The 15,888-nt window shown below is 35.5% G+C and overlaps 2 protein-coding genes across 3 annotated transcripts; one reads left to right on the plus strand and one right to left on the minus strand.

The window, feature by feature from the left end:
- Positions 1-6,254: 6,254 nt before the first annotated feature.
- On the minus strand, positions 6,255-7,707 carry LOC115562378 (mitogen-activated protein kinase kinase kinase 7). Of its 2 annotated transcripts, none has more exons than XM_030383804.2 (5): positions 7,553-7,707; positions 7,169-7,471; positions 6,940-7,116; positions 6,653-6,794; positions 6,255-6,598 (listed from the first exon to the last, which is right to left on the minus strand). In XM_030383804.2, exons 1-5 carry the CDS (start codon positions 7,595-7,597, stop codon positions 6,411-6,413), a joined length of 855 nt encoding a protein of 284 aa, XP_030239664.2. In that variant the 5' UTR covers positions 7,598-7,707; the 3' UTR covers positions 6,255-6,410. The 2 variants fall into 2 exon arrangements, with proteins under 2 accessions (XP_030239664.2, XP_089113946.1); XM_089257820.1 differs by having other exon boundaries at positions 6,448-6,598; positions 6,660-6,794; positions 7,553-7,700.
- A 2,685-nt stretch (positions 7,708-10,392) lies between these two features.
- witty (without maturity) lies at positions 10,393-15,824 on the plus strand. Its single transcript, XM_030383802.2, has 4 exons — positions 10,393-10,797; positions 11,672-11,757; positions 13,007-13,133; positions 13,258-15,824. Exons 1-4 carry the CDS (start codon positions 10,728-10,730, stop codon positions 13,590-13,592), a joined length of 618 nt encoding a protein of 205 aa, XP_030239662.1. The 5' UTR covers positions 10,393-10,727; the 3' UTR covers positions 13,593-15,824.
- The last annotated feature ends 64 nt before the right edge of the window (positions 15,825-15,888 follow it).

A 15,888-nucleotide genomic window follows, 5' to 3' on the forward strand; every position in this document is an offset into this window, starting at 1 on the left:
TTTGCAGATCGTTTTTGAATGTTCTTGATCCTTGATTGGGCATCTGTTTGTTCAGCAGCTCGAACCATATACATATTAGACCTGCGATCTTTCCAGCTCCAAATGGAATATGAACCGTTGTCTAACACTTTTATGCATAACTTACCATTATTTATTTATTTGGTAGAATTTCAAATTATGCTACAAATATATATATATATATATATATATATATATATATATATATATATATATAACACAAGAATATCCTCGCTGTATATATATGCATGCATGTATGTATTTATTCTGTTGCCAAAATCTCTTGCAAATTGTTTAGTGGCAGTCCCGCAGTCGATAATTAATAATTAATAATTGGATAAAATAACAACTATTTCAAGACTCTTTAGAGATCAAACAAAAACACATTTGTTAATCAAAACAAATCAAAAGCTTAAAAGTTATATAACTGAAATTATTTTTTATTAAATTAATTCTAACTTAAATCCACTCTGTGTTCCTTAAAATTAAATAATAATAATAACAAAAACTATTGCCTTTATGACAGTTTGAGCGATATCTTTCGCCATATAAAAAATAAAAAAATAAAAAAACCAAGACAAAACCAATTGGTTCTTATACAGAAGTGTCGTTCCTAAACTAGAGTTATTCTATTCAAAGAAAATTGAAAGTATAAAACACCAATATAAGAATATTCGCTCAATCCAGTGGCGCTACAGGTATCACAAATACGGCTTGCGGCGGTTGAAGAAATACTGCCATGATTACAATTTGTTAAAAATGTAATTAAATATAAATCAAATTAAAGAAAAAAAAAACATCAGTTTTTTTCCGATTTTTTTTTTTTCATAAAATTTTGTCTTTTTTTAAGTATTTTCCCACTAAACAAAAGTTGGCCGCACTGCTTATCGCTAACTTTATACGTCGCGAAAATGGCTGATCAAATTAAGTTGAATGAAATAATTTTTTTATGGGTATGTATTTAAATATGTTATGTTGTCAAATATGTATGTATATAATAATTTTACTTTAACTTTACTAAATTATAAACATTCTAGAAACATTATGGACGCTTCTATGGTGTGCGGGATGGGCATTATGATGGGCAAAATGAATTAGAGCATAAATCAAAATCAAATCGTGGTCCGTCTTTAGACTGTTCTGAAAATTGTTCCCTATATAATAATCTACATGAAAATGAACATCGACAATTTTCCGATGTACAGCTACTAGGCTGGGCGCAACAGTTAGTATTGGTATGTTCTATGTTGTGTTTCTTTGTGCTTTTGGTCTAGTCAATCAATGGAATAATTCACAATTCTAGGGTCTTAAGGCTTTACATGATTTAAAAATAATTCATGGCAATTTAAGTACTCGCAATTTATATCTCCTCGACAACTGTAAAGTATTAAAGATATATTTGGATGTAAAGCAACCGAAGGAAGGACCCATTTCCGCTTATACGGCACCTGAAGTTTGTATATTTTATCAAATTACATCATACTCTTATGTACTTTTTATACTCATTCACGAAAGTGAATACACATACTCTGAAATTGGAGTGTAGATCCACATTGACCACCCAATATCACGTGCAATGGTGGATATATCTACGCCCATTGGGGGAGTGGCAAATCGGATAAAACTGTATCTCCTAGAGTTTTTAAGCTAGAACGTAAAAATTTTGCACGTGAGCTAATGTTATGATTCTATAAAGATTAATGAAAAACTTATATGTTTATGCCTTTTAGGGGCGGACCTGAAGATATACTGATTTTTCAAATTAAGCTATATTTTGGACATATTGATGCTAGAGACCTCCAATTTGGTATATATACTCGGGCTGACCTCACAAGACCAAAAAGTTTTGATGGATATATGTCCGCCCACAGAGGCGTGGCAAACCGCAAAAGTGTATATCTCCTAAAATATAAGGGCTAGAAGCTTCAAATTCGGGTAGTTAAATTACTAATAACTTCCTGGCCAAAAATAAAGTGTCTACGCCTAGTAGGAACTTGGCAAATCGAGAAAAACTGAACTTTTTACAGTATTAGAGCTAAACTTAGCTACTAGATTGCTGATGGGATGTGAATGAGTATTCCGCAGTCGGTAACGCCCGACTGCAACGTTCTTACTTGTTATATATAAGATCATATATTTTCAGATTCTTAAATATAAACCAGCCACAGAAAATAGCGATGTGTACAGTCTTGGTATTATACTTTGGGAATTGCTATCAAGGAAGAAACCCTTTAATTTTGATACAAAAAATCGAAGGTTTCCATCTATGATCTTAGACGGTGAGATGGCTAAAAGAAATTAATCAATTAGCTTGTCTAACTATAATAATTTACCATATGTTAATTTTAAAGGCCAACGCCCCAATCTGGATGAAATAAAACAATTTAATGAAGTAATACGATTTGCGATCGAACAATGTTGGAATGAAGATCCAAGCAAACGGCCCTCATTGATCGATTTGATTCTTGTGTTCAAATACGATTATATCAATGCTGAAAAGCTGAAGCCAATTGCGAGCAGTCTAATATAATTTTAAAAATCATCCGTCGAAATATTTTTTTATAAAAACTTGAAAATATATAAAAAAAAAATAAAAAAATTTGATTATATATATAAATAATATATATATTTTGTTGTTGTATTTAATTAGACTAATTTAAGGCAGAAAATATTTTGAGAAGCCTTGACTTGGCCAGCGATTAAAATCGTACATTGCACTGCTATTCATTTTGTATTATTTATAAATAATTGTGACTAAAATTTAGCTCAGCTGCTCGTACATTAAAAGAGTTTCGCACCAACCAATCAATAATATCCTATCATTTGCAGTGCAATTGTATATTTGTATATATGTACATATATGTATATACAGCGAGGATTTTCTTGTGTTCTTTTTGCACATCTGTTGCCAAAATATCTGGCGAATTGTTTAGTGGCAGTCCCGCAGTCGATGTCAAAGTTACGCAGCTTCATTGTCGGCCAAAACTAATAGCATAACTTTTAATGCAGGCTTGCGCTGTGAAATGTGGGTATATGGATCCGTCTTGCTGATGGTGTGAGGAAAGCCCGAGACTTGTGAAATACATTTGTTATGAGGCTTATTAGCGATTGTGGGTTTATTTGACGCTTTAGAGCTCGTATATGATAAATGGAAGGACAACGATATTTATTTTATGTTTACTTATACGTGAACGAGCATGGTGCAGTCGATAATGTTCGATTGCAATCGTTGGTCCTCCTTCTCGTGAAATATATTGCTGTTGTTGTTGTTGTTGTTTTTGTTGTTGCAGTTATGATGCTGCAAGGACAGCACATGCTGACCCATTGGCATTGAGGACACAACATTTTCACTACACACAAATTGTTGTCCTCCAACGCACTTGATGACGTGCTCTAACATCTCGTTGTCCTTTGCCATTGGTATATATGTGTATATATATAATTATATATATATTTATATTTATATGTATGCGTGTACAGTGATTTCTGCCTGAAGCGAACCGACATATTTCATTTAGCTTTAGTTCAAAACGTGAATCAATGAAATTATGGCCAACCGCTGGATAGATTTATGTATATAAATTTTTATATGTATATACATATATATATATATATATATATATATATATATATATATATATATATAAGAATACCAGTCTCAACCATTCTCGCATATGACTTCTTTGCATGCATGTGGCAAATGATGGGTGCATTTTGGCCAAGTTTCACTGTACGTGTAGCCCGCCAAGTAAGCTATATTCGTTTTACTGCTGCCTTTGTCGCCAGCTCAACTAGTTGTGAGTGTGATTGTGAATATGATTGTGAATGGAGCTGTTGGGATGGGGCATTTGACTGCGTGTGTGTTTCTTGCCGCCAGTTTGGCGCCTTCGTCCAAATCTAGAGCATCTGTAGCTTCCGTTTTGCTAACCGCCCACCAGCGCACCCTAAATCCTTCATCTCACTCTACCACACACACACACACACACACCAACTTTTATTCAGCGAGTCTTTCTCTTATTTTCGTGGACTCTTTGGCGCCAAAATAAAAAAAAAAAAAATTGATTTTGAATTCTATGCGAGAGACAAGCCAATAATTTGTCTTCTCCACTTTGTTGTTGTTGTTGGTCTTTAATTTCTTGTGGTTGATTTTTGAGGGTGCGTAAGCAAAGCGCTCTCCGTTTCTTGGTTTTGCTACTGCTTCCCGGGACAGTGGGATTTAAGTCAACAAATTTTGCCATTCTCGCTCTGCTCTGGCTATACACAACATTTGGATTTTCGCTAATGCCGAGACTAGTGGAATCGAGGCTTCAAAACGCTAGAAATGACGGGATATTTTTTGAAATGCTTCACCCCCTGTGAACCATCAGAAGAGTTGTAGGCAGTAAACAATTCAAATAACATGCATTTTTCGATTTGTTGGACAATATGTCGGAAATCTTAGCATCCATGGAGATGCTAACATATTTGTGATCATTATTGAGGCGAACAACAGGGGCTAAAACGATCATTGAGGTAACAAACGACTGGAAAGGATCCCACTAAAGGCTCTCAAAAATTGGTGCATTCTATTCCAAACCACATCCAAAAGGTCATCGATTCCAGAACGAGGTATAATTTTCATTGACTTTTTGTATATATTAAATTTATACTGTATAATATTATAATTAGTAGGTAAGCAATTTATTATTTATTAGTTAGGTAAGCAATATTTTTTTGAAGCTCTTATTAAAAATATTTAGAGGGATGATTTTTAAAATTATGTTAGAATGGACTGAGCTTTTCAGCTTTCCTATAATCGTATTTGAACACAAAAATCAAATCGACCAGTGTGGGCCGTTTGTTTGGATCTTCATTCCAACATTGTTCGATGGCACATCGTATTACTTCATTAAATTGTTTTATTTCATCCAGATTGGGGCGTTGGCCTTTAAAATTAACATATGGTAAATTATTTTAGTTAGACACGCTAATTGATTAATTTCTTTTAGCCATCTCACCGTCTAAGATCATAGATGGAAGGCGTTGGCCTGTTGTATCAAAATCAAAGGGTTTCTTCCTTGATAGCAATTCCCAAAGTATAATACCAAAACTGTACACATCGCTCTTTTCTGTGGCTGGTTTATATTTAAGAATCTGAAAACATATTATCTTATATATAAAAAGTGTATGAGGTAATTTGATAAGATATACAAACTTCTGGTGCCGTATAAGCGGAAATGGGTGCTCCACAAGTTTTAGTTGGATCCAAACATATCTTCAATACCTTATAGTGGTCGAAGAGAAATAAATTGCGAGTACCTAAATTGCCATGAACAATATTCTTATCATGTAAAGCCTGAATACCCTAGATTTGTGAATGTTTCGATTGATTAACTCGATCATAAACTCAAAGCAACATAACATATACTGTACCAGTATAAATTGTTTCACCCAATTTAGTATAACTACATCGTCGATGTTTATATGTATATATATATGTAGATAATCATAGAGTGAGCCAAATTCTGAAAAGTCTATAACCAGAAATTTTATCCCATCGGGATTCGTAACCATTTGGACTGATAAAACATTATCATGATTTATGTGTTTAAAAGTTCCGATTTCAGCTTCAAATTCTTTTGGCTTTTCATCTACATTTTTAATAAGTCTTACGACTTTCTTGTTAAAAGAATTTTTCACCGTTGCCACATTGCTCACACCATAGAAGCCTTCGCCAATTTTCTAGAATGTTTATAATTTAGTAAAGTTAAAGTAAAACTATTATATACATATTTGACAACATAATATATTTAAGTACTTTTAAATCAATTATGTCACTCCACTTAATTTGATCAGCCATTCTCGGATCGCAAAAGGTGACTAATGAGAGCCGAATGAGCCTTAAAATTATGGAGTTGCATTAGTTCAACATATCGATGTATCGTTAAAATAGAACCGTTGCAATAACTACAACAACAAGTTAGCAAAAGCTGAACAATTCGAACTCGAAACACTTTTTCATGGATGTTCATGGTGTGACTAGAGTGGAATGCGGTTATAACGATGTCTTGGTCGGTCGTCATACAAACTTGTATGTAAGAACCTCTCTACGTAGTACGTTTCCGCTTTTAACGACAATCCACTGACACAGCCGACATTTTTAAAGAAATAAAGCTATAACATTTTTTGTTTTGATAAAAAATAATTTTGTTTTACCTTAAAATATATTATAAGATTTTTCATCTCCGTCAGGTTTAAGCATCCTCCGGGTATAAATATTTAAAATTGTCGGTCCGTTATAACCTCCACTCTCCTCCACTCCACCGTGTTTTCATTAACTGTCGCTTATTTGGGTCTTCAAGTGCTCAATCAGAGTATCCATGATGTCGGTCGTACATAAGTACCGGTTTAATTTAATTGCAATCATTATTGGAAGGGGTTTCTAGCTTTTTTATCGATGAATGATCAAGGCTAAGTAACAAAGCAAATATTTTCATTGACGGCCGCTTACACGGCTCTCCATCCCAGCCCTGTTCAATTAGGTCTTCCATAATTTCTACATTCTCACAGAAACTCAAATCCTTCAAGTCTGGTCGAACACCTGTAACAGAAGTAGAGAAATAATTTCAATTGGCCCTTTTCATAGTTTTGCTACCTCTAACCGTTTGGTATGGAATCCCAGCGTCAGTATATGCAGGATCAGTTTTATGAAAGGGTTTTTTCCCAGACATTACTTCCCACAGTATAAGTGCAAAGCTATAGACATCGCATTTTTCAGTGTATTGATTGTGGCGGATCTGTGATGTTATAATAGACCGTAACAGAAAAATGAATAAATGTTAAATATAACAGTTTTAAAATGATTCGCTTTCGGGAATGAGTATAATATCCATGAGCAGACACAATAAAATTCAAATTCCATTTAATAATCGAAATACATACTTCTGGTGCCCTATACACATTAGTTCCTTTGTCGGCTGTCATTTCTGGTCCTAGTTCTCGTGCCGTTCCGAAATCACAAATCTTTAGCGTACAATAGTTATTTGTAAGTAAAATATTTGCGGGTTTCAGGTCGCGGTGCAGTATCAAGGGTGTCAGACTATGAAGATAAGCGACTCCCTGTTATAGAAAACTTTAGTAATATAATCATTAATAACTGGAGGGCGCAAACCTCGGCGCACTGAAGCATTAGATTTTGACGATGTGATTTTGTAATCGTATTGTTCTCGTTATTATGTATGTACTCATCGAGAGATTTATTGTCAGCATATTCCATAACCAGTCTGTTACTTGTTTGATCTTCACATTTTTTTATTGAAATGCCGTATAATCTTATAATATTCGGATGTTGAGCACGAAGTAAGTTCGTGGCCTCCGCTTCAAATGATTCACCTCCATCTGATGACCTGAGTTTCTTTATGGCCACATTCAAATTCGCAGTGTACACATCACCGTAGGATCCGCTGCCTATTGACTACATATGATGAATAAAACGGTATAGGTATATGCATACATATACATACATATGTATAACCATTAACTGTAGAGATTTTACCTCTGTCTGGTCTGTTATATATTTAGGATTTATTATTGCAGCCATGCTTTAACTGCTTGCAAGAAAACGACTTCAATTAACAAGTAATTGACAAGAACTGTGAGTCAAAACAATAATCAGCAAACTGTATGAAGATAAGCGCAATAAAGGGTCAGTATAAAAGCCGTATTGTCAATCAGAATAGTCGACAACTATCGTATTGCAGCATTGTAGTGTATTGTATCGATATATACAGTGTAGCCACATCGATGATCAATGATCATATTGGAGTACCACTACCATTAACTATACCCACTGGTTAGTGCTATACCACACACCATATGGCTAGTGACTCTACTGTTCTGGAGAATCGATAACAAATTTTTCCATCCCATCCATATGTGTATATATATATTTTATTATTAAATTTAATTTGTTGCAGTGATCTGATTTGATAGAGAGAGAAATACGGTTACAACGCGATCACATTGTTTCTGAATGTTCATATATTCCAAAGTCCTAGTACTTAAAATACGTTTTTTACAAATTGGAGTCAAAGGAAGCATAAAGTCCAAAATCGGTACATTACAAAATCTGTGTAATTATAATGCATAATTTATATACGCAGTAAATCTGAAGTCTCTAGGGTAATAGTAGTCAAAATATGCTGAAAAAGTGAAATAAATTAATCGAATTAAATTTTCAATGGGTTCAGGGTTCAGGGTATACAAAACTATCACATAACAGTGCTTGAGATAAGAATTTGAACTTTTCAGTTTCGTGATCGCAGCGCTCCGGCATTGCTGTGCTATATTTTCAATTATCAGCGACTGATCTAGAAGGAAATGAGGTGTGGCAATGCTGGCCGTGTTATGTGGGTAAAAGTGTCAAGTTGTAAAAATCGAAAGCATAATTTATGGCCAGCGGTTCGGGTGACCTTTGGACTAAACGGAAAGAGAAGTGGATACGGAATGAGAAACGTGCGTAAACATTTTTAATTATGTGCCCAAGAAGCATGCAACGTAAAAAATTAAAAGACAGAACAAATAAAGAAATAAAACGAAAATAGCAAAGAAAATAGAAATTATGACATCAACGTCGACGTCACCGACAATTGGCAACTGGACGCAATCGCGTCCATTTCAGTTGAAAATGCGGCCTTGTCACGCAACAGACGCCAAATTTGGTCAACTTTGATTTAATGTTGACCTCCATTCGCATATCGTTTGCCAAATTGCTCGCCCAGATTTTTCGCCCTCCATATAACTAAGAGCTCAGAGCTATTCATACACAGGATCCAATTTGAATGTAAGCATATTAATTTAAAAATTATAATTTAATTATGTTGTTGATATTAGCATCGGGTCTACTTTTGAATTTCCCAGCGCGAATTTCGTTTTCTTTCATCAACAGAGTTTTAATAAAAACCCGCTGATGGCATTTCTTCGAGGTCAAGCTAATCTTCTAACAAATAGTTCTCTTAGTTCTTCCAAGCTTCAAGCTCTTTTTTATACATTGAAAACAAACGACCCCATTAGCCAGCACTTGGCGCTAAAAATCATTTGATACTCTTTCGTAGAAGGGTATTTCGATTTTGTTGAACACATCCTCTGACCTAATAAAATGTAATGTATGTATTCAAGAAAAATATACAAATTTTTGGTGTGGAAATGAATATTCCCAAATTCTCTTATCGATATATATATATATATATATATATATATATAGATTGCTGTTCAATAAAAGACAGAGCAAAATGAAAAATTACACTTAAAAAGAATTTGAAATGCGAAAGAGTATTAAATATTTCAAATTACAAGTCGTTTGACTAAATATTTTCTAGTGGGACAGAGCCTTGACCTACACCAATCAGAGGCCGCATTGTTTATGATAAATTTGAAATGCTTGCTAGTTGCACTGCCTGAGGACTCAAAAAGGATGTTGAATGCGATAAATAAACGCCCACGCCAAGGCTAACATCGAGGCTGAGAAGCGGAACGGGCAGAACGACTCCACGAACCGGATGAGTTTTCGCTCTGGGGCGCCAACTAATTGCGGCTTCTGTGTCTGTTCTCTAAGCTCTCCTATGCATACATCATTTTACAGAGGTGGCTGGATTGATAAGTCCAAAGCACCGATAGAGAGACATGTATGCAAAAAGTATATGCACTGCAACAGTTTTTGCAGCGCGAGGAAGGGGGCGACTTAGAGGCTGCATGTGGCTACGTTTTATGGAATTTGAATAACATTCTTTGTGGCTCGCAGCCATGTGGGAGCCAAGAGGTTATTACTGTCAGCGCCACTCGAGCGCTGCGGGCCGACGCACCCACGCAGCGTACAAGGACAATGGAGTTGGAGAACCGCGAGAGGCACATAGTCCAAATCAGAGCAACCATCATAAAGTAGCGAGTTTCTGGCTAAATTAAATGCTACAAAAAAGTCGTAGTCAAATTAGTCGAGATATTCAGAAGTGGGCGATTAGGTAATGTCATTTAAATAATTCTACTGCATGTTCCAAGGGCCTATGGACACATCAACACACATACATACACACATACTTCTTCAATTTTAGGGAACTGAAGTGGTTTTGAAATATTCCAAATTTCGCTAAGATCTTAGTGAATTTCACTGAAATAAAAAATATTACGGCTTATATAACAATTATTAAATTGGATATGAGAATTGATGATCTTTTTAATCACTTACATATTTAATAGCAAGCAAGCAAATCTAATGAAAATCGCTAAATTTTAGAGGGAAATCTGTGCAATTCTGTCAACACTGGCTTGAGCAGCGCCGCACCCCGCATGCCTCAACGTTCGTGCCGCTCACTGTGACTTCGGCTGGGGGGCTCGTGTATTTTGCCGATGACGTCTCCGGTTTGTCCTTTGGAGCCAACGCCAGCAACAGCCACAATTCAAAATTCCTCGAACAGTTTGCAATTGGCCAACGCTAGCGCCAGAGGAACTCTGCTCAACGCGTCTCTCAAAGGAAGTGCAAAAAAAAAAAAAAAAAACAAAAAAAAAATCAAAATATATATATATAAATTTATATTTATATAAAAGGAATAAAATCAAACAAGTTAAATAAAAAAAAAAAAGAGAAATTGTGTCAAAAGCAGAAGGAAAGCTTCAGAAAATTGTGTTCTGTGCAATTTGTTGAGCTGGTGAAAAGCGGAGAAAAGTGCTGTGCGAAAATGTGCCATCGCCCGATTAGGTCGTCAGCTATTTTGTTGCTATTGCCCATCCTATGCTGCATATCACAAGGTGTGTGTGTGCGTGCGTGCGTGTGTGTTAGTTTCAAATATAAAAACTTTGTTAAGAACATAATTAAAGAACATAATTATTCAACTTTCATAACTGTAATATTATCAGAATTAAAGTAGATCGTCTATTATCTATTACTGCTCAATGCTCTATTCGACAAATTGGATCAATTCTTTAAAGTATGCAAAGTATTCCAGATGCCTGATCCGGATTGTCAGAGGATCTTTTATATTCAAGCAAATAACTCAAGTTAATTTGGTTTTATATTTGCAAATCACAAAATAATATTAGGCTTTTACCCAGCCGATATGCTCTTTCAGTTATTGTTTTATCTCTTTATTAGTGCAGCATGAAAACTTTTTGAAACTAGATTAAAATAATAAACTAAAATTCAGCTTTTGGAGCTTTTGGCTTCTAGTAACAAAACTAAAATAAATTGATGTAAAAATTATCAGTAAAAGTATTAGTAAAAAATAAAATAATAATAAAAGTTCTACTGCAGCCTAAAGATATGCAAGTGCTTGTATCAGACATGGGAGAAGACAAAGTGGCCGTAAGACCTAAAAGTCGTGGCCTGACCTTAAATAAATCAAATTTCGCCTTTAGCTTTATTTTTGAGAGTTACGCTTTATATACATACATAGGTACATAGGTCTTTCGTCGTAAAAGCTATGTATTCTGAATTCTTCTATAGACTTCAGATATATATATATATACTTCATTTATGTTATGATTAAGGTGCTTAAAAGGTAGCAACACACCATTCAGTAAATATTATTATCAGTATATAATAAAAGTAAAAATGTATTTATACATATTTAGGGTTTAGAAATTGTTTTTAAAATCTGAAAACATATTGTTGCCTAACCCACAGGCGCGGCCATAAAGTGCTTTGTGTGCGACTCAAGCGACAATCCCAGTTGTGCGGATCTGAAGTCCAACTCGAGCATTGTGCCTGAGGTAAGTTGATAGACGCCGCGAGTCTACCAATTGGCATCGGGCATGCCCTTAACCTTTGCCCAGTTAATGCCATTCACCTAATCAGACACCGTTGACCTTAATCAAAGTGCAGCTCGTACTAAATTAAAAGCACACAGTACATAAATTCTTAAAATGCAAGAATAAAAAAAAAAAATAAGGCAAAGCAAGAATTAAAGAGTGGTAAAATCGGAATAAAACGGAAACGGAAACGTGCGCCGCTGTCGTCATTGTTGTGACCGTTAAAGGAATGTGCTGGCATCCTTCCAAAGGCATGAGGCCCTACCGTCTTGGGGTACAACTCTATAAATGCGTTTTTTATTTCAGACAGACCTGGAAATGAATTTGGCATTACTAAGTGAATATTTATAGCTTAATCTGTAGCCAAGGATCTAGGCATGGAATAGGAGTCAACTGAGTTTCCAGACTACAGTGTGCTGACTGAACTATTTAAAGTATATTAGACATACTTCAGTAGGTAAACAGAGATTCCTAGAGAGTCTGTGTTTTTCTTTGTTTGCACAAAAAAAACAAAAAAAAAAAAAAAAAAACGTTATATTCATGAAACAATTCCTTTGGGACGTATCCATTTTTGGGTACTTTGAAAAATGTCCCAACGAATGCAAAAGTCTTTAGGCTACCAAGAAATTCAATTTATACAATGAACAATAATTTTCATTGGACGCTCGTGAAAATATAATGTTAATATGGGTAGAATTTTCCAGTATATTTTGGCATAAACTTCATTTCATTCACTTAAAAATCGAATCAAGAGTCGAAATATGATAATCCCATTCGAATTATTTTCATTTTTCTGCATATACATAAGTATATGTTCATCAAAGAAAGGGAAAGTCCAGAAATTCGCTATAATTTGTAACTGTTTACTGTTTATAGTATTAGCCAAGTCATATAGTTTCTGCACTTCTGACTGCTTATATTTTGTGGGCCAACGCATGATGCACGGCAAGGCCGTTGCACCTCCGATAAAAATAACAACAACAACAACAACAACAGTAACTACATATGATAACGATAACGATAACAAGACCGATAAGATAAGAGCTGGTAGCTGCATTGGCAATTATGAGCACAATTAGCAGCCCGTTAGGTGGGGAACTGGACTGGCAACATCTGATTAATCATTAGCCATTGTTCGTACGTGCTGCGCAAGTACAAATATTTACTATAGATGTTTATGATTAACACTTGAAAATGGTTGGGATTGTAGGAATGCACATTGGACAAAATGAAGTCGTTGGACACCTGGCTGTTCGACTTGAACAAGTTCTCCTACTTCGATAATGGGGCCAACAAGCATCCGCTCATGAATTGCCAAAAGGTGGTCGCAACTGATCGTGAGTATGAAGTCATCCATTTCGATCTATTTATGTACCTCAGGTACATATATTTGTATTGGATAATGTGAAAGTCCTTTGGCTGGCTAACATTTCATCTCTCCTTTCATTTGGTTGGCCGCAGCGAATACCAATAAGCTGGTGACCGCACGCTTCTGTCAGCTGGACACTGGCGACTCGGATGCATGTGATATACTGCGCTCGAAGCTGCGAATCACCAGCGATGCCAGCGGCGGGCAGCGACATCGGCGACGCGAGCACGACCAACAGCAGCAGCAGCAGCGACGCAAAGGCTATGGCCAGGATGCGGATGAGAAGGCGCCGGAGGAGGAGTTCTTCTGTGACATTTGCAAAACGGATCGCTGCAACGGCGCAGCTGCAGTGACGCTGACGTCATCGCTGTCGCTGCTGGGGCTGCTGCTGCTCCTGCTGCAGTGGACACGGACACAGCGCTGCTGAAGTGGTGGACGACGGAGGATAGACGGCGATGGCTGGCGACATTGGTTGCATTTAGGTTGAGTTAACGTTAACGTTTATCGTTTACCTTTTGTACATATTCAAGTGGCCATTGAGCGACACAGAAAAAAGAGAATCACAGCACACAAACCTTACCTCCCCCTGACCCCACCCCAAAACCTGACCACTCTTATTGCTACCAAAGCCCTAGATATGTAAGTGACAGCGGAATACGAATGCAACAACAACAACAACAACAACGAATTGCTCACAGATGCAGGTGAGCAGCAACAGCTACACAGACACGGCTATAAAACTACAGCAACAGGAACTGATGCGAACGCATAGAGAGAAACCGAATTGTAATAACGTATATATGTAATTGCGGCTATAAATGGACATACAACTGGACAGATACATAACTGCGGCTACCAAGATACAGGTAACATCGGAGATACAGTAAAGATACAGTACATATAAATGTGGAAAGGGAAACAGACATAGATACAAATTTAAAAAAGTCTATAAATAAGCAGTTACAGTTACAGATACAGACACTGAGCTACAGATACAATTAGGATGAAACATCTTCGATTATCTCTCATATATATAAAACTAAAGATACAGACCGAGTTCGAAATACAAGATTCGATTTTAAGACATAGAAAAACCAACCAGATACAGACAGGTGAGATACAGAGACCGACTGGAAGATATGCCTGTACAAAGTTACCGATACGAGACCAAAAATACAGATACAGATAGACAGCTACGGCGACTGAGATACAGATACACAGCTATTGATACAAAAAAAAAAAAAAAAAACGCACACACACACACACACAGCTACAAAGATACAAGTACGAAAACAAGGTACAGATACAGAACAGCAACTGCAGACAGACAGATACATTACCGCAGTGGCGCATTGACTCCAAGTAAATAGGCGAGTCTCAATTAACAGTTGGCTGAAAGAAAGCCAAAACGAAAGGTTTATTTAGCAAAAGGGCAAAGGTAACGGCAACCATCCAATGTATGTGTCTTATATCAAGGATTTGCAATTCAGTTCATTTGATTGAGAGTCCGTCACTTGGTCAATTAACACGAATTTTGTCAGGCAGTTGGGCTGAATTGTTTTGTTATGGCTTTATTGAGTTGTAATTGATTTGCTTTGAGCAAATATGGATGAGCTGAATGTCAAGTATGAATTCACAAAATGCCTTTAATTTTCTATTGTTCACATTGCAGTGTTGAATGAATATAAGATATATATATATAACATTCAAATGAATGATACCATGAAGTAATTCTACAATTAAAACAATAAAAACCGAAAATCAAAATACAATAATTCTGATTGCCTGATCTTTAGTTAATTTAGTTTTAAGCGCAGAAATAACAAATTTTTTATTATAAATGACATTTTGCAAGCACTCTTCTGTTGCTTGTTCATGGTTATTTCATGGTATTCGATTTGAATGTGTATTTTAGATAGATCGAACTTAAATAGATGTGCTTTACAAGACCATACAAAAAATAATTAAATATGAAAAGAAAAAATTCAAACACACTGAATGTATTTAATTCTGTGCACTCTTTCCGAAAACCAACAGCAATAAAAGATTCAAGATTTTTTACTATACTCTAACGAAAATACAAGGGAAAGAGTGTGCGAATTATGAAAAATATGTTAGAAAAACCGTTGATATCTGAGTGTTTAAATGTTTCAATAAAAGCGAGCGCTTTAAGCAATAATATTACAAGAAAACTATATATCTATATATGTTTATGTATATCAGTATATTAGAATGAAAATGTATGTATTTATACTCTGTTTTTGAAATACGCTAAAAACAATCAACAAAAGTGTGAAAAAGAAAAACAAAAACAATAAGGGGAAAACAAATCATAAAAATGAACCGTGCAACAAATGTTAATTAAATGTGCAATTAGAAAAGTTGAACAAAGCAATACAGAAAACTATTTGTGAAATAATAAACGAATAAAAAAAACAATGAGCAACACCACTCCACAGCGAGCTTAATTAAGTGCTTACGTCCCACGGCCACGCCCAAAAAAAAAAAAAAACAAAAAACAAAATCTGCACATTTCGATTGCTGCTAAAATTGTTGGAAACAAATGCAATTTTTTAGAGCTCAACTTAGTGTATAAGCAAAATGAAAATATGGCAAATAAAATGCACAAGCAATGCTGTATGACAATATAACAGTATAACACTCGCCATTGCTAGGCTTTTATTTACAGCACTTTGGTTAGTTGAACAGTATAACAGTTGAGC

This window comes from Drosophila navojoa, chromosome 3 (genome assembly GCF_054131105.1).
Source record: "Drosophila navojoa isolate 15081-1374.11 chromosome 3, UAZ_NAV_1.0, whole genome shotgun sequence".
Lineage (NCBI taxonomy): Eukaryota > Metazoa > Arthropoda > Insecta > Diptera > Drosophilidae > Drosophila > Drosophila navojoa.

What these genes read in the sequence shown, in the direction of transcription:
- LOC115562378 (XM_030383804.2), bottom strand. Translation starts at nt 7,597, where the DNA reads ATGGCTGCAATAATAAATCCTAAATATATAACAGACCAGACAGAG. An exon ending in TAATGCTTCAGTGCGCCGAG is followed by an intron (nt 7,117 to 7,168) that starts GTTTGCGCCCTC and finishes TTTCTATAACAG; the next exon opens with GGAGTCGCTTATCTTCATAG. An exon ending in ATGTGTATAGGGCACCAGAA is followed by an intron (nt 6,795 to 6,939) that starts GTATGTATTTCG and finishes ATAACATCACAG; the next exon opens with ATCCGCCACAATCAATACAC.
- witty (XM_030383802.2), top strand. Translation starts at nt 10,728, where the DNA reads ATGTGCCATCGCCCGATTAGGTCGTCAGCTATTTTGTTGCTATTGCCC. An exon ending in CCTATGCTGCATATCACAAG is followed by an intron (nt 10,798 to 11,671) that starts GTGTGTGTGTGC and finishes CCTAACCCACAG; the next exon opens with GCGCGGCCATAAAGTGCTTT. An exon ending in ACTCGAGCATTGTGCCTGAG is followed by an intron (nt 11,758 to 13,006) that starts GTAAGTTGATAG and finishes TTGGGATTGTAG; the next exon opens with GAATGCACATTGGACAAAAT.